The sequence below is a fragment of the Papio anubis genome, chromosome X, assembly GCF_008728515.1.
Source record: "Papio anubis isolate 15944 chromosome X, Panubis1.0, whole genome shotgun sequence".
NCBI lineage: Eukaryota > Metazoa > Chordata > Mammalia > Primates > Cercopithecidae > Papio > Papio anubis.
Window position 1 is genome coordinate 22,475,820 of NC_044996.1, and position 18,116 is coordinate 22,493,935.

The window sequence follows — 18,116 nt, forward strand, 5'->3', positions numbered from 1 at the left end:
CAGTATCTTGCTTTTTCAGCCCTACAGTATACCTTGGCCATCTTTTTATACAAGCACTTACAAATCTACTTTTCTCTTTTAAAGTAGCTGCATAATATCCTGCAGGTAGGTAGGTTGGTAGATAGATAGATAGATGATAGATATTAGATATAGAGAGCTATAAACTTTTAAAAATCACCTGCTGAAGGACATTTAAGCTTCTCCCAATTGTTTGATTTCCTAATCAATGCTGTAATAAATACCCTTCCTAAGAAAGTTTAGAAGGATCTTTAGACTGAGTGTGATATTTGTCCACTGTAGTTGACGAGAGTGACCCCACAGGACGCTGTACTGAGGGGAGGAGTATGTTTCACTGCGTGGAGAAACAAAGAGCTCTCTCCTAAGCATGACCAACACATTCAGAGATATTAGGATTGCCAACAGGTGGGATGACCTGAAAAAGAACTCCTTGTTTTGACAGTTTAGTAATAGAGCAAAGACTTGCCACGATTGCTCAACACTGGCTGGATCAGAAAAGGAATTTCCAGACTCAGTTACAAGCACGCTGGTGGAGGGCTGTGAATCCCACCAGACAGTCTGGAGACAGCTAGACAGGGAGATGAGCAGCAGAGCTCCAAATCAGGCAACAGCACGTGTGAAAGGAGCAGTGACCTGTGGGGAAACTCATAACTCACAGACCAAACTTCTTCCAGCAGAGGGCAGTGCCTCTGATATGAGACAGGGCCCAGGCCAGCTGGAGCCAGAGCTGGGAACTTCGCTGGAGAGATAGCACCGGCCTGAGGTCAAGGAGAAACTGAACTAAACTCTCCTTTGAAGACTGTAAGTGACATTGGGGAATACTCAGGGAGGGACAGTGGGACCTCACACTACTGTGATTCGTCTGTGTTCTAATGTTTAACAATTTAGGCTGAGTAATAAATCTCTTTTTATAGAGTTTGACCATTTAGGGCTTGCAAGTAAGGGAATTTGGAGTCATTTTTGCTAGGCTGGCCACCGAGTCTCGCAGGTTTCTGGGTACATGCTTGAACTGAAAAGAAAGTGACATACCTAAAATACAGCCTAGACTCCTGGCCCTGGGGATCTGTGGATTCGACACAAAGTTTACAAATAGAAAGCTAGCAAAGGGAAATATAGTCGGAAGTAACAATTTTATCTAAAAATAGAAACTTAGAATCTAACACCAGAGTTACTACTTGCTTTTGAATTTCAAAGACTACAAAGGATGGCCTTTCAAACAAAACTTCAGCATGTAAGAGCCAGCCAAGCAAATTGTTATACATACAGATAATCAACGATTAAAATAAATTACTCTTTAGGTCTAAACCGTTTCCAATCAAATCTTTCCTGAATATTGGTTACCTTTTCTGCCGTGTAGTGGTTGGAATCAAATGAGAACATAGCTGAGCAGAGTACCATAAAGTCTACTTCTAATGCTGCTGTTTTCGAGTCTTGTGATTTTTTTTAAAGTGACTTTAGTATTCGCTGTTAAAGTCAAGGCGGGTCTACCACACGGTAAAAGTACTGTGTGTGTTTGTCAGGCACGGCTAAGTAAAACGCACTGCGTCCGAAGTCTAAGGGTAGTTTGCATGCATCTCTCAGCAAAATAGCAAGTGGAAGGAATACCAGCAAGGAGAATAAACTTTCTGGGCTGTTTGATTACCCCTGTAACTTCTAGTCCAGGGATGTTTGGCGTTCTCCCGGTCGCTAGATTATTAGCCCGCAGTCCCGCACCGGCCAGGGAGCGGCTCAAGTCCTAGAGCCGGGCGGCTGGAGGCTGCGGGGCGGAGGCGCTTCTACGGGTTTGGGGGTGGGATGGTCCGCGGCATCCGCGGCAGCCGCGGGCGAGTAAGGACTGACGCCGCAGGTTCCCAGAGGCCTGTTCCCGAGGCCGGAGTCCGGACCCGAAACCGTCCCTGGCCGGCGCGCTCGCTCAGCAGGGCGCGGCCCCAGAGCCACCCGGCTCGCCCCGAAGAGGTGGGACTTTCCCCACCGGAAGTGATCCCGTCCAGTCTCGGGGAACTGGGGCACCTCAGCCAGTGTGTCAGGGAAACCCTTCCGGGTGTGTGCTGTCCGGCGGGTGGGGGGGGGGCGGGCAAACGGAGCCGTCCGGCCGCCTGGAGTCCCTGCGGCCGCCGCCGGACGGCCCCCGCCCCTTTCCCCGCCGCGAGCAGCAGCGCTGGGGCAGCGGAGAGACAGAGGAGCCAGCGGGTGGCCATGGCCTTGGCCTGACAGAGCCTCCCCGGCGGCCGGGCGGGTGCGGACGGCGGGGTAAGCGGCGGTAGCCTGATCCGGGTGGGAGCCGGCGGCCGGCGCCGCAGGTTCGGGGCGGGGGTCAGCCGGGTAATATGCATCCTTCTCCCCTTCACAGGCCGGACGACCCCCGCGGGAGCCGGGGCCCAGAAACCCGCCCGGGCAGCAGTAACTGGAACGGAGCCCGCAGGCCTGGGCCGGCTGGGCTGCGCGAGCTGGAAGCGGGGTCCCCGGGCCCCTTTGTGTGAAGGGCGGGGGAGGGTTGCGGGCAGCCCCGGGCTGCGGGCTACTCTGACGTCCGCCTCGCCGCGGGGTCCCCTCGTCGCGGCCCCCACCCTTTCCTTCCCGGGGGCACGCGCCTCCTCGCCACCCTAGCCGGGCTTTTCCCAGACTCGCCCTCCTCCCCACGCCCCCTGCTCGGGCTGCAGTTCCTATAGGAAGGGCATTACCATCCCTTCCCCACCCTCCCTGACTCTACGCTCTTTCCCCTCCCCCTCCTGTAACTTCCTCTTCTTCCCCGGTTGGGCCCTCTGCTCCTCTGCACTCTCCTCCCCAGTTCGCAGATTTCCGCCCACCTTCCGCCTAGTCTAGCCGCGCCACAGCTAGCGGGGTGATCTTTCCCCCCCTCTGGTAGGAGTTGGTGAAGGTGAGACTCATGAGGGAATACAAGGTAGTGGTGTTAGGGAGCGGAGGGGTTGGCAAATCTGCCCTTACTGTGCAGTTTGTCACTGGGACTTTCATTGAGAAATATGACCCCACCATTGAAGATTTCTACCGCAAAGAGATCGAAGTGGACTCTTCCCCCTCCGTGCTGGAAATTCTGGACACCGCAGGAACTGAGCAGTTTGCCTCCATGAGAGATCTCTACATCAAAAACGGCCAGGGTTTCATCCTGGTTTATAGCCTGGTTAATCAACAGTCTTTTCAGGTAACCAAACCAAGTCTCGTAATTTGTTAGAAGGGGGTGTGGTAATCCGACATCGACTTCTGGGTTGCTTGAAACGTGCATTAATGACTGTGTTTTGCTTTTGAAAGTTAGGCATGACGCATTTTTGAGGTTACTCCAGGCATGGAAGACTATCGGGTTGTTTCTATAGAGCGTAGTCAAGTAACAAGCGTCAACAAATATTTTAAAGCTATTTTTAAGTGAAAGAAGAGTGAAAAAAATGTCTGTGTATATTTCGCCTGGAATATAACCTTCTGAAGTTGCTTGCTCAATTCAACAAGTATTGATTAACTCACTCAACAAAACATCTAACGAATAATCTCGGGTAAATAGAGCACTTGGAAAAAATTATTTGGAGCCGATTATCTGTTGCACAGATAAGTCCTGTCTGTCCCACCCACACCTTCCCCTCCCACCCCGCAACACCCCCTCCCGTCGCCCTCCCCTTCTCTCTCAAGTTTCTCAACTAGATTCATAAATCTTAGTGTTGCAAAATGAAGAACTCAAGACCTGCCTTCTAGGCATTTTACTTAATTACTTGGGGCGTGTAGTAGGAAGGAAAGTTACTAATAGAAAAGACTAGTACCTAGAATTAATAACCAACAAAAATCAGGGATGACTCCTTTTCTGTAGTTGATCCAAATTGTTTCTGGTAACTGCCTGTATTTACAGAAAATACGTGGGTCTGGGAACACTGAACAAGTGCAGATTTCTTACTCTGGCTGGGTGGCCAAACTGGATGTGGTCCAATCTCTTAGAAAATCTGTCTTGTCCTTCACTGGGAAACAGACTGAAGGTTTAACGTTATTTTAGGAGATGCGATGTATGTTTCTATTTATTCCTTGAAAATAAATAACCTCATATTGACCCATTATATTGACCTCCATTGATTTAGGAAATGGATATATTTTTTCTGCATTTAAAGGTATGCGCTTAATGTAGCTTACTTAAGAGACCTTAAGTGCTTTATCCAATACAATGTGCTAATTCCACTTCTTTAGTATTTTAAATTAAAGTACTATAGTGAACTTTCCCAGTAACCTGATAGAACAACTTCAGAGATTTTTTTTTTAAGATGATAAATTCTGGGGAAATAAATCAAAGCTATTGAGACCAAACTAAATTCACTTTATGTGGGTGTAAATTCCCAAACAATAGTATCATAAAAGCATTTTCCCCCAGAAAGTACCAAAGTACTGAAGGTGCTGTCTGACAGGCATTTTTTTCCCTAAAGGATCCTCAGGAGATTTGTTATTCTATCAGCTTACTCTCTGGAGGCTGAGAGTCTTTTGAAGGGTGTTTCATAAGATTTCTGTTATATCCATTTCTGTTGTAGACATGAATTGGGAGTGAAAAACTGTGCCATTATTTCAGTGGAGATGTAAACTCCTTTGAGCCCAAATGCCATAAGTTTGGATTTTCAGCTGAATTTATGTTTCCATAAAGACAACGGGAAATAAGCGTAACCTAGAAGACTGAGTTGATACATGATCAAACCAAATTGATGTAAATATCAAATAACTATATTTTTATAGATTTTCACAGTCCCTTGCTTTCCCGTAGACCCACATGTGAATATTCTGTGCTTACTGTGACTTCCAATTAAACATACATTTTCTATTTAAGGCAAACTTTTAAAATTATGAAATATTACAAAAAATGGTGATTTTTATAATTAAATCTATAATATTGTCTTAAATCAATACTTACTCCCACCTCCCAAAATTGATGCTACTGGAGGATTGCTAACGCTCTTATGTTTTGTAATTCGTTGTAACTACTTGGAAAAAGTAATACGCATGGGAGAACAATCAAGCAGTAAAAACAAACACAGGCAAAAGAAAGAAAGAAAGAAAGAAAACAAACAAAAAAAAAACCCAAAACTGTCTTCTTCCCACCCAGACTCCCCTTGCACTGTCCTTCCCCAGGAGTTACTAACTGTTACAGTAGTTTCTAGCGAATTTAAGTGTATTTTAAGGTGTTTGATTTTACTGGAATAAATGCATACCATTCAGTTTAAAATAAAACATTTAAGTGTATCCATCTGGTTGTAACGCTTTTCTTCTAGGCATTACAGAGTGGTTTTTGTTCCCACTTAAAACACTTTCACTCAAGCCCTCTTGCTACATGGCTAGGAATGCATAGATGCTGCAATCCTGTGCTAGGATAACAGGTGTTACAAGGAGTGATGACAGGCAGGCAGGTTTAGGGAGATGGCCAAACATCCTTATGTACGAATGGATTAATCATTTGGAAACTTGCTTTTTAAATCAGTATAGACTGGGGGTGGGTAAAAATGATTATATGAGTCAAGGTTAGTGTGCAACCCATGTTTTATATTCCTGACAAACCCAGCAGGTAGGGTCTGTGAAAATTATCTAGTTCTTACTCCTGTGGACAAAATGGTGACGTTTTGTCTGTTTAGGTGTGATTTCATTTTGGATTCAGCTTTGTATACTCACTGAGGTATGACTTTTTGTAATACTGTAATATTTCTGTTATGGTTGTACAAACACCATAATGTTTTTCTTTCTCTTTGTGATTGCTTGAATAGGATATCAAGCCAATGAGAGATCAAATTGTCAGAGTGAAGAGATATGAAAAAGTCCCACTAATCCTAGTAGGAAATAAAGTGGATCTGGAACCAGAAAGAGAGGTTATGTCTTCAGAAGGCAGAGCTCTGGCTCAAGAATGGGGCTGTCCTTTCATGGAGACATCGGCAAAAAGTAAATCAATGGTGGATGAACTTTTTGCTGAGATCGTCAGGCAAATGAACTATTCATCCCTGCCCGAGAAGCAAGATCAGTGTTGTACAACTTGCGTCGTCCAGTAAAAAAGATAACCTCAATCATGGCCATACCGAGCAGGTTAGTTTTTGATGGAACTGTGTGAATCAGGTAGTGTTTTGTTTTTTGATCAAGTATAACAAAAAGCTGGTTGGTGTTAATACACATGGCACTGTCTTAAATTTCTTTATTTTTAAAATAACATTTTCCATCACACAAAATAGTCAACATTCAATGAAGAAAATTTTTTTAAATGCAGATAAGCAAAGCGTAGGTAAAAAATTGCTTATATTCCCATCACCAAGATTTTAAGTGAGTTATTGTTCTTCCTTCTCTGCTTTATTGGTAACATTTCTTTGGGTTGAGTTAAACCATAACACACTTTTTCCCTGTTCTTCTGATTTAGCATCCAAAATGCACAGGAGAGCACTCAGTAATAATTTCAGAAGTTTTGTGGTATTTTCTATACTTTTATGTTTTTATGTCCTGAGCAAGCAAATTGCTGCAATTAAAATCACTAGTTTACTAATCACCAAGTGCTTGATTAACAGTACAATTATTTAATCAAATTCATTTGTACCTAACACTTGAGGGACTTACGTGACCTCTGATAATAACAAATTGTAGTGCCACAGTGTACCCTGACTTCATTATAAATATACAGTCCAAATGATAATCTGGTTGAATTATCTGTGATGTGTTAGAAGGAACGGTTTCATGCATTAAAAAAAATTTATTCAGTTTAATAAATTATGAGATTAATAGGAACAGTAACAAACCTTCAGGCCTTTCACTGAGTTAAATAACTTACAAGTTTTTTAAATGAATGAGTTTTTTTTTAAACTCATACTTTTTTTAAAAGTAAGGTTATGTAAAACCTACGAAGCATTTAAAACAAGATTATTCATGTCATGATCTTTTAGTCTAGATTGTAATTGAGCAAATAGTCTCACTTAGACAGTAACACTTAGATGATAAGATAGAACAGCCAATATTGTGAATGACTGAGAAACCGCAGCAAATGCCAGACTAGTCTGGCAGTATCAGGAATGAAATTGATCTTCCTGAGCCAAGGCTGACCTCGAGTCTAGGAGGCAGTGTTGCAAATGGCAACAGGCATTTCAGATTGGAGCAATGATTCCTAATCAAGGGTCTGGCTTTGTGTATGCTCCCTGGAGAAAAGACTAACGGTCCCTAATTTATCTTTTCAGACAAGGTCTCCTGTCAGATAATGTCATCTTTAAAAATGAAGGATGACAACAATGCTTTATTTAAAATGCTTTTACTCATCAGCCTTTCGCATACCAGAATATGGTGAAAACTCATTTATTTTCTTATGTCTAGCTACATCTATTATTTTATAAAGTCACTTTTCAGACCATAGTCCAGCTGATGTTTGGTTGATAGCATCGCACTTGCATTATAGTCTTTTGAGGAGGAGAGAGGCTTATGGATCAAGTCCCATATTCTTGCTGCTGTAATCGCTCTCCTTAAATTGTAAGCCAGCTTCACATTTGAACAAGTTCTGTGTGGTGATTGCATCTTTACTGTTTTGCTCTATTTTTCTATCTGACACTTACTGGGCAGATGATGTAAGTGTCCATACACATTTTGTGTTAGTTTTATCATCTTTTTAAAAATTAATCAACTCCCACGAAATGTTCTCAGTTTTCCTTCCATCATTAGTGTAGACAGCTATAGGAGGTTAACTGAATAAAATTGGTCTCACACATGTCAAGAGCCAGCTGTCTCAGCCAGATTGGCAGGTGAATAATTTCTAAAACTATTTTTGAACCTCTTTTCTTCTGAATCATTTCTGAGTTTATTTCATTTGGTAACTTTTTGTGATCTGAATTATATTTAACCTATTTGGTTACCTACAGGAATGAGTACATAGATTTTTTTTTAGTATCTCAAGCCAACTATATATTTTTGGTTAATTAACATACTAAAAATGGAAATTATTATTAATACCTATAATTATTCATTTTTATAGTAGTGGGTTTTTTATAGTGTGTAGGTTTTTGCTTGTTTTTGTAAGCAGAATATATAAATGAAGATGTTAGCCTTTAAATAAAATATCCAATAAGCTGAATTTCTAAAAATACTAAGGGGAACTCCCTGACCAAGATCTTTTAGAACAAAGTGCACTATATGCAAGGTTGTTGTCTTTTTTTTTTCTGACATCAAATAAAATTGAACTGATTCCCATGTATGGGAATCTCTAATCTGAGGCTAGTAAAATTTGTGGTTGTCCTTGTTCACCATTTACCTGAAAAGAAAAGAAAATAGATGGTGGATTTTGAATACTATAGCTTGAGTCATGGAGCTTTGAAATCTGTTAGACCCAGATCTAAATTGAATATCAAATTTTGACAGGTAAAGGTGATTTGAGAAATGTTTGTCCCTAATATTTAGAAGAGTACCTTGTCCAAGTTAGAAATAATAGGATGTAAATCAGAAACACTGTTACTGTTGTTAATTGGTTGTTTTTTAACTGAGAGGGAAAATTTATTAATGCTCTAAGAATTGCTTCTGATAATTCCTCACATTTATGTCTTAACACCTTTCAATTTGGGTCACCAGTCTCTTCCCTAACACCTGTTTATCTGCATGGCTCCCAGGATTGTTTCCTCACCTTTTACCCTCCCATTAGTAATTTTAGTGTAAGTTTGGAAGCATAACCAGATTCCTTATACACTGCCATCATCCTGATTTCTTTACTGATCTGAGGAGCGTACGATCAAGTGCTTTGAAGGGACTTCTTTTGCTGTATGGCAGCAGTATAATGGAAACTCAGGTCAGCATTGTCTCCCTGTTCTGGTTTCATTCACTATGTCATAGCTCTTCTGTGCTAGTATAAATTATTGGCAGTTCACTGTTTTGGTATCTTTTTGTGGAGAAAGATCAATGTTTTGTTAATAATCTCGTAATACTATAAAAGAAGTAAATCACTGTCCTGTGGGAGTTCAGGGAAACGGGAGATCACAACCAATTAGAACAGAGTTTCTTAACATTCTGGGATCTTTGCTGTTTGGGGCTGTCCCGTGCATTGTCAGATGTTTAGCAGCATCCCTAGCTTTTACCCACTAGATGAGAGTAGCATCTTCCTAATCCCCCATTATGACAAGAATATCTCCAGAAATTGCCAGATGCCCCCTTGGGACAAAAATTGCCCTTAGTTAAGAGCCACTGAGTTAGCGATATTGGGAGCAATAGCATTTGAATCAGGCTTTGAAGATGGGTAGGACTTGAGGGGATTGGTGGTGGGGGTGGGGGGTGTCAGTGTTGACTTTCAAACAGAAAGAATGCCAAGAAGGAGCATAATCATATCCTGAAATATTCTGTTGATTCCCTAATAGGAAGGGGGGAAGTGCAGTAAAGATGTCTCTTAAATGTGACAGCTTGATATATCCTTTTGGCAAATAGAATGTTTTAAAGATGATTTTTCAAGGATTCCTTTATGTCAGTCCAGTATTGATGAAAGTGATAAAGAAAGAAAATGGGGGCAAAGGGTGTTATTCACTGTGGCTTGAAGGTCTCCTGTAAGATTTTATACCATTTTTCTCAGTATACTATGGAACAGGTCCTCCCAACTAGAGTAAATGGTGCATAAGAGTACCAAACACAGGGAAGCAAACTGAAAGGACAAAGATCACTATTTATGTTAGCCCCAGTTCATTATGTATTTCAGCCTGAAGAAAAAGGGGGTTCTCGGTTCAAGACTAGCACATCATTTTACATGGCAGCAGAATGCCTGAGATGCTAACAAAGGCTACTGAAACGCTAAACCATATTTGAACATCATTTTAGTCTAGCTAGACTTACTATTCCTAAATACAGTGGAATTGATTAACATTTTCATGTTTTTTTAAAATAAAAAAAGTAGAATCAGAATGGTTTTTAATTTTTTTAGCTTTTAATTTTAGTTTTTAATTTTTTATGGTATGCTGGGGCTTTAGCAAATGTGAGGAGAAAAATCCTCAAATCACATCATGTACTTATAATTTCCTATACAAGGTAAATATTAATAATATCTGTAAAACACTGGGGTGGAATTCTGTTGTAGAAGTTATAGTTTTGTTAGATACTTCTTTTTTTCCCACTGCTCTATTTGCATATCACTTTGAATGGGGAAAATGGCTTATTTAAAATGCTCATCTGTCATCCAGTTCACATGGTGAGTCAAAGTGGAGCAGAGGAGTTGAATGGAGGAAGAAGCATGCTTTGGGGGTGGTATGTACCATAAAGGCCCTCAGCGAACCTTGGGTAAAAGGGAAAAACAAAGCCACCTTGCCCTTTCTGCTACCCCTAATTCTCCCAGACCTTCACTGAATTCGTAGGGTTGGTTCATGGTTTGAGACTTGAGAGTGGACAGGTGCCTAGTTAGACCTGCTGTAGATCTGGAGGTGTGTGGTGATTAGAATGACTCTTTGTATATCTGTTCCCTCTTTACTTGCTTCCTTTTAACCTCAAGATTAGGCTTTTATTGCAGAATAAAATGCATATGAGCCATTGAGTTTTACTCCATTACCTCTCTGGCTTAGAATGAACCATCGGTAGAAGTAACAAAAATTGCATCATGGAGTTGGAGAATTGCCACCAAGGAAGTGTTCTAGCCATACTACAGAAAAGATTGTCCCCGTGGGATTACTTCTCAGCAGAATTCTACAATTCAGAAGATAGTATCAGTAAGAAAAACTTAAGTCCTGTCAGCTGTTAGAAAAACGTATCCAATCAAAAACATACTCCCAAGTTCTTTTGATTAGCCAATCTTAGGAATATCAACTTCAGAAAAAGCAATTTAGAGTTGAGGGGTGTACTAACTTACCTGGTCTAATTCAAAGCTAGCAACTGGAATTGGATCATTGGGCTCACACTGCTGTTTATTATCACTGCACTTGGTTATAATATTTGAGATCTCAGAATTGAACTCATCATATTAATTTAAACATTCAGAGATTTTAGATCTAGTACATAAACATTTTGTGAGCTTGCTTTCCTTCATGTGTGATTCCATCTCCATTCAAGGATTCTATGCCATAGGTTCCGCCTTTGCTCTCTGTGTTTAATGGGTGACAGTGAACACGTTTAAAGACCTAGTCCTCCCACTCCAACTCCAGTAAGCTTCATGAGTACTATGCACATTAGGATAGAGAAACAAAACAAAAGATATTTAACAAAACATAACCTGTATCAGAGGAATTCCAGCCTAAGGCCAGATGCAGTGGCTCATACCTCTCATCCCAGCACTTTGGGAGGCCAAGGTGGAAGAATCACTTGAGGCCAGGAGTTCAAGACCAGCCTGGGCTATGCAATGAGACCCCCGACTCTACAAAAAATAAAATAAAAAAATTAGCTGGGTGTGGTGGTGTGTGCCTGTAGTCCTAGCTGTTCAAGAGGCTGGGGTAGGAGGATCTCTTGAGCCCAGGAATTCCAGGTTTCAGTAAGCTATGATTGCACTACTGCACTCCAACCTGGATGACAGAGCAAGATCCTGTCTCTGAGATTAAAATTATTATTAAAATAATTTAATGATTTATTAAAATAGCACTTTTGATGATTAACATTATTATTAAAATAATGATTTATGAAAATTATAATTCCAGCCTGATGTTTTGCTAATACAACTAACTTTTAACTTGTATATAAAATGATAATTAAACATGAAAGGAAATTCGTTTTCAAAAAAAGTATTTTGGTTAAATCCCAAGAATATCATATGCCTAAAACTAGAAAAAAATTAAAAGTGATTATGATTACACGCTAATATTTGTGTGTGTGTGAGAGAGAGAGAGAGAGAGAGAGAGACAGTGCTAGTAAATACCATTGTATTTAGATAAGTTAAGTCCAGTTAAGCTAAAAAGACGTTCATAAACTGCTAAGCCTTTCAGGAGCCTTTGTTAACATACCAGGCATTCTGCTGCCATGTGAAATGATGTGCTAGTTTTGAATCAAAAATCCCCTTTTTTTCTTCAGGCTGACATAAATAATGATCTTTATTCCTTTTTGTTCTATGTTTGGTACTCTCATATACCAATTTACCCCACTTGACAGACCCTATTTATTTCATAATTTCCTGAGCAAAAGATTTGGATTAGTGTGTGTTTTTTGTTTTGTTTTGTACTTTCCTATAATATTGCATTAGTAAAAAGCTAAAAAAGTAGAACCAAACAAGTAAGAGTTTGAATAGAAGCTTCCAGAGTTAAGATTTGTTGCGTGTCTTGCTGGAAACTTGAGAGCAAGGTCGAGGATAACTTGGGTTCTGTCTTGAAAGCCGCAAGTTATACCTTTGCAACGTGCTTGGATGTGATATCCTGCAAGTTAAAAAGTACTGATTTGACCAGCTGCCTTTAAACCTTCAGCGATTTATTTTTACATACGTGAGAGTGTTAGTATATTGAAAATTTTGCTGTCACTGTGAAGCAAGAACATTTGCACTTGAAATTCTAATCTGAAAGAGACTGTTGTTTTTGTTTAATGCAAGCATTTTACTTCAGGATTTTTTACTGCAGATAATTATAATTTGTTACTCTCTTGAAAAGTAGCTAGTATTAATACTTTGTTTGCTTAAAGGTATGCCTAATATTAATATTATTGAGCCTAACTCAGGATTTATCTATATTTCTTGATTTCACAGGAGTATTGTCATCCTGTGTATGTGGATAGACCAAATGTTACCCAGGTTTTTAGAGGGTGGGAGGTGATCAATATATCACGTTTTATTCAATATAGATTATGGTTAGTAAAATGATTTGATTATTAATATTTTGGCTAGAAATAACTACTTTCTCAATTTGATTTTAGAGAATGCTTGAACAGGTCTTCAATATTTAAGAGAAATAATCATTTTTGAAAATCCCAACATCTTTATAATTGTTTGATTTAAAAAGGGAAATGAAAATTTATAGCAAATTCATTAATTCAAACTAATTGAAGGAAGTCTTGTCTAAATTACAAAAAAGTATTCATAATGAATACTTTTTATTCATTATGAATACTGCATATGTAATGAAATACTGTTGTGTTCAAGTAGGTATAGAAATTCCAGCTAGGCTAAAAAATATAAAGGTCCTTAGTCTAGATATCAAAAGTACAATCCTGGTCTTCTAGAAATTTATAACATAGTTGGAAAAGGAAAACAAATTTACAGCAACCCTGTGAAGAAAGTATTTTTATCCGTTTTTCAATGATGAGGAAACCGGACATGCCCAAGCTTAAATAACTGGTGTCCTAATTAACAATTTAATGCAAAATGTCTTTTAATTGGAAAAATGTTTCTATAATAGTTTCTAAAGAGGAAGATTTTTGTTCTGTTTTTTCCTAATGTGTTTAGGTAGCAGAATTTCAATAATGAGCAGAGTGATGTCCTTTAATAATAATCATTTTTATGATATAGCTGCTAATAAAGCACTATGTCAGGCACTTTGAACACTAATACAAGTGTAGCTGTCAAATGAAATTAAAATTATGCATTTATAAACATTGGTAGAGCCCTTAAATGATTATAAACTGGTTTCCCTTGGCATTCTTTCATAGTTGCTGTTCTACTTTTGTTTCTGGCTTTATGATAACATTTTTTATCTCATGCGTTCGAAAACAAACATAACTCTACTCCCCTAGAAGCTATTTGGTGATTCAGCACAATTGAAGGACGCTCTGTCTGTCTGAACGATAGATTTTTTTTTTCCCTAGTATTAGCTGGAAGGGCAGAAATCTGTGAGCTGTAAGAGCAGGGAATGAGGAATTCCAGTCATAAAAGAAGATCCTGTGGTTGGGAGGATGTCCCCCAAAAACGGAAGACCCAGTGGAAAATGTGAACTGCTGCTATCACCTAGCATCTGACCTAACCTAGGCACCTAGTAGGTGCTCAATATCTAGACCTCGATTGAATTGTATTCCCTTCCTCCCTCCCTCCCTCCCTTCTTTCCTTCCTTCCTTCCTTCCTTCTTTCCTTCCTTCCTTCCTTCCTTCCTTCCTTCCTTCCTTCCTTCCTTCCTTCCTTCCTTCCTTCCTTCTTTCCTTCCTTCCTTCCTTTTTTCTCTTTCTTTTCTTTTCTTTTCTTTCTGCAGTCCTCCCACCTTGGCCTCCCAGAGTACTGGAATTACAGACATGAACCACTGTGCCCGGCCTGAATGACATTTTCTCATTTTAATCTCTAAAAAAACTAGATTTGGGAAAAGTCTAACATACTGCCAATTAACTCATAATTAACATGCATTTGATAACAATACCATTTCCAGTTAAAATGTGAAGTGATCAAGTTCAAAGTAGAAGCAGCATTTGCAACAACTTTTATACTGTAAGATCATTTAAACCAGTAAGGACATTTTTAATATTGCATAAGTATAATACAAGTACAAGGCATAATAATATTATAAAAATAAGCTAGGATAGCTACACACATGCACACACAAAGTACATTATATCCAGTGCATCACTTCTGTGTTTTTTTTTTTTTTTTGTTACCACTTCTCTGTGTATATAGATCTGTTGTCAGTGTTCTCTTTTTAAACTATATATTTCTACATTTTTATGACATGTTTATCTTAATTGCAGATAAAACTCAGAGGAAATTTGCACAGATGCTGCTTTGGAGAACTTTACAACCTGGGTTGCAGAACTGAGCCTTGGTAAACCTGTCTCTATTACAGCATGTTGCCATACATCTATTTAAGTGTGTAAGGTCTTTGGCCTTCAAGATCCATCGACCTTAAACAGGAATGCTTAGCACGTTTACCATACGTTTAAAATCTATTCTTTATCAATCAGTCCTTTTATAGCTTTCTAAGTTCTTATTGATGGCTAATATGCAAGGGTTAATTTTTAATATTTTAATTGATTTCTTTAATCAGTTTCTCGACTTGTATTTATTAAATACTCAAACTCAGTATTACCTACTCAATGCCTTTTAAAAGAAAGTTATAATGGAGAAAAAATTGAGCCTTAAACAAATGGTTACTTCTGTATATTACCTCGTACCAGTGCTTCATCCTATTTGTAAAATCTTTCTCCTTTAAAATTATTGGTTAATACTTTGAGACTTTGTTTACGTGTGGCAGTGTTGTAAAAAGAAACTAAAGATCACATTTTACCTGTATGGATGGAATATCCCTTTTCTTCAAGTGCAGTTTGTGATGTGTGTGTTTTGTTTTGTTTGGTTTTTTTTTTTGTAATTAACATGTTCTGAAAGTTACAATTGATATTTGAAATTGACTGTAGAGCATTTAGTTGAAGAGTTAAGCATTCAATTCCATTAGGTTTTCACATGTGTTAATCTCATTTACAGCATTGAATTGCGGCAGTAACATTTTCCTTTCTGTGAAGTTCTAAATTTAGTTATGACCTATTTAGCAATGCCTTTGAAAAGGGATATTGTATCCATGGTAAATTAATTGTATACCTAAACAGAGATAGCTCATCTTTGCCTATCAGGCTTGTAATTGACATCTAGTAGACTTCTGCACATGTAAAATTGAATTCAAATAAAATCATATACACTTTCTAGTTCTTAATAGTTGTCTTTCTGAATAATAGTTTAAAGCAATATTTGTTAAAGTTTTCTTGCACTATCACAATTGCTTTTTAGTTATTTCTCAAGAAGCATGTTCGTAGTAGAGACAAAATCTGTGTAACAGGAGGGAGAATAGCGCCAAGTCTCTGGGCTATTTTTTATTTTTGCAAATGTGCTTTCTAATAGCCATTGCCTTCCATGTTGTTTACCTAATCAGCACATTTTGTCTGAATACTTGAACATTTTAACAGTAACGCAGGTATAGAATCAGAAAGGAAACTTATGAAGAGTAATATTTTGGTTCAGTTTTAACATCGTGACAATGAGGGCTTTTTCTAGCAATGATTTTTAAATTGTATAAGTTTGACAGTATTTTATTGTTGGGTTTTTATTTGGTTTTAGTTGTGTGCTTTTCATTTGCAGAAGTTAGTAACTGCAGCTCATCTACTGCACCAAAGTTCTCGATTTTAGGAGCCCAGCTTTAGTCATTTGAACATGCTTCTAAATAAAATAAAACAAAACAAAACCAAAACTATACTTTTGATCTATAATGATAGCTCAATAACTTTGTCAAGGAAAGCTCTAATATATGCAGTGATGGTTTATGAAAGGGTGTGGCAATTTTAAATTTATATTGTGTGTGATGTTCAAATAAAGTGGTATCTACATTCATGTGATTTATTGGTCAGCATGACCATTAATTATTGAGTAGAAATTGATTAAACTTTGATTTCCTTTTTTTAAATCGTGTTGCATTTGATTCCTGAGCAAATTCCCTCAAAGTGAACTCTTATTCTTAAATTTTGAATTTTATGGTGAGATTGTAAAGATAGAGGCAATTGAAACATTGTTCCTTATTTATGAACTGCTTGAGATGAATACTTAATTTAAGTTTGCACTTTAATACCAAACTTAAAACCAAACACTCATTTAAAAGTAGGTTAAGTGATCATGGATCATTGTTATTAGCTTTGTGGCTTTGTGAAATTCTAAAGGAATCAAATAATTCATCATGATTTAAATTTTCTAGAGATTTTGATTTTTTTGTAGTGTTTCTTTCCTATAGATTGTGTTCTTGTTTCTCTCTCTCTCTCTTTCTCAATTACAGTGTTCATTGTCATTGACCTCAGCAGCAAATTTGACTTGAATTCACTTAGAATCACAGGAATCAGGGGAAAGTGATTTTAAAGGTGGTTTCTCCAGCACATTTTAAGAAAAGGGACCAAAAGTTATTTTAGCTTCCTCAATAGATTGCATGTTGCTTATTAGGATAATAAATTAATATTAAATGCAATATACGTCTTGTCTTTACTACGGCATCTGTTTAGGAGTTGTTCAAATCACTGCAGTAGGGCTCTGCAAATAAAATAATGTAACCTATTATCATGGATCTAATGTACTGTAACTTTATCAGTGAAAGGTAAAATCTCAAATAACAAGTACAAACATTGAACAATTACCTATAAAGATTTGTAACAGTAAAATTTTTCCAATAGATTTCATTCTTGTCATTTTGTAAGACGACCCTGCAGTCCACCTGTTTGTAACTTTTTTAATAAAATAGACATCTGTATTACTGAGGTTGGTTTCTTTAATTTTTTGGTGTATTGCTTCATGTTCTGGATTTGCTAACTTATAAATCTTTCTCAAAACTGAAAGTCATTGCTTTTTATCAAAATGATCATGTGTATTGCAGTACATGTTTAAACAAAGTTAAACATTCATTTGCCTGTTTCCTTAATTACCATTCTGGCATATTTTTGGGGAAAACTGAGAATGATATGCCCTAAAATATAATATGTAATCAATTTGGATAATTTGTAAATAAGTCAGAAATTATAGACAATGGCTAAAAATGAATGATGTATATAACCTGAACTACATGCAGAAAGTGGCCAAACAACAAATTTGTTCACTGGGAATTGTCCATGTATAAAATATTTCAGACAATACATTTTTTTGGAGGCAGTCTTGCTCTGTCACTCAGGCTGGAGTGCAGTGGCACAATCATAGCTCACTTCAACCTTGAACTTCTAGGATCAAGTGATCCACCTGCCCCAGCCTCTTGAGAAACTGGGACTACAGATGCTTGCCACCATGCCCAGCTAATTTTTCCATTTTTTTGTAGAGATGGGGGCATCTCACTATGTTGCCCAGGCTGGCCTCAAACTCCTGGGCTTAAACAATCCTCCTGCCTTGGCCTCCCAAAGTGCTTGGATTACAGGGGCGAGCCACCATATCCAGCCCAGATTTCAGACAATATTAAGCAATATAATTAAATTTGAAAATGTTAAGTAAATCTAACACAATTATTTTGTTTTATCCAGTGAAACATTTTGACAATCACTTTAATTCGCTGTCCAATTCAATATTTTTTAAATTGTTAAATAGATTTTGTAACCTTAATTTTTAAAAATCATTATCAATCTTTTCTTTGAAGTTGGGCAGTTCTGTCTATCCGAATGTACGTGGACTCATTTTTAAAATATTTGTAAATGAATGGGTAGTTTTATGTACCTGTATCATATAGAAAATATCTTATTGTTTATCATCATCAATTATTGGCTTTCAGTTGGGCTCCAGACACTCCGTATGTGCTGCCTTAGATGCTGTCCTTGCA

The 18,116-nt window shown here is 38.2% G+C and overlaps 1 protein-coding gene across 4 annotated transcripts; it reads left to right on the forward strand.

The window, feature by feature from the left end:
* The first annotated feature begins 708 nt into the window (after nt 1–708).
* Nucleotides 709–17,076, forward strand: RAP2C (RAP2C, member of RAS oncogene family). Of its 4 annotated transcripts, none has more exons than XR_002519502.2 (5): nt 2,080–2,268; nt 2,369–3,178; nt 5,751–6,063; nt 10,530–10,673; nt 14,542–17,076. XR_002519502.2 is itself a non-coding variant. In XM_021932682.2 (5 exons), the coding sequence occupies exons 3-4, from the start codon at nt 3,104–3,106 to the stop codon at nt 6,027–6,029; spliced, it is 354 nt and encodes a 117-aa protein (XP_021788374.1). In that variant the 5' UTR covers nt 2,080–2,268; nt 2,369–2,896; nt 3,018–3,103; the 3' UTR covers nt 6,030–6,063; nt 14,542–17,076. The 4 variants fall into 4 exon arrangements, 3 of the variants coding, with proteins under 3 accessions (XP_009196525.1, XP_021788374.1, XP_009196526.1); XM_021932682.2 differs by lacking the exon at nt 10,530–10,673 and having other exon boundaries at nt 2,369–2,896; nt 3,018–3,178; XM_009198261.3 differs by lacking the exons at nt 2,080–2,268; nt 10,530–10,673 and adding an exon at nt 709–819.
* The last annotated feature ends 1,040 nt before the right edge of the window (nt 17,077–18,116 follow it).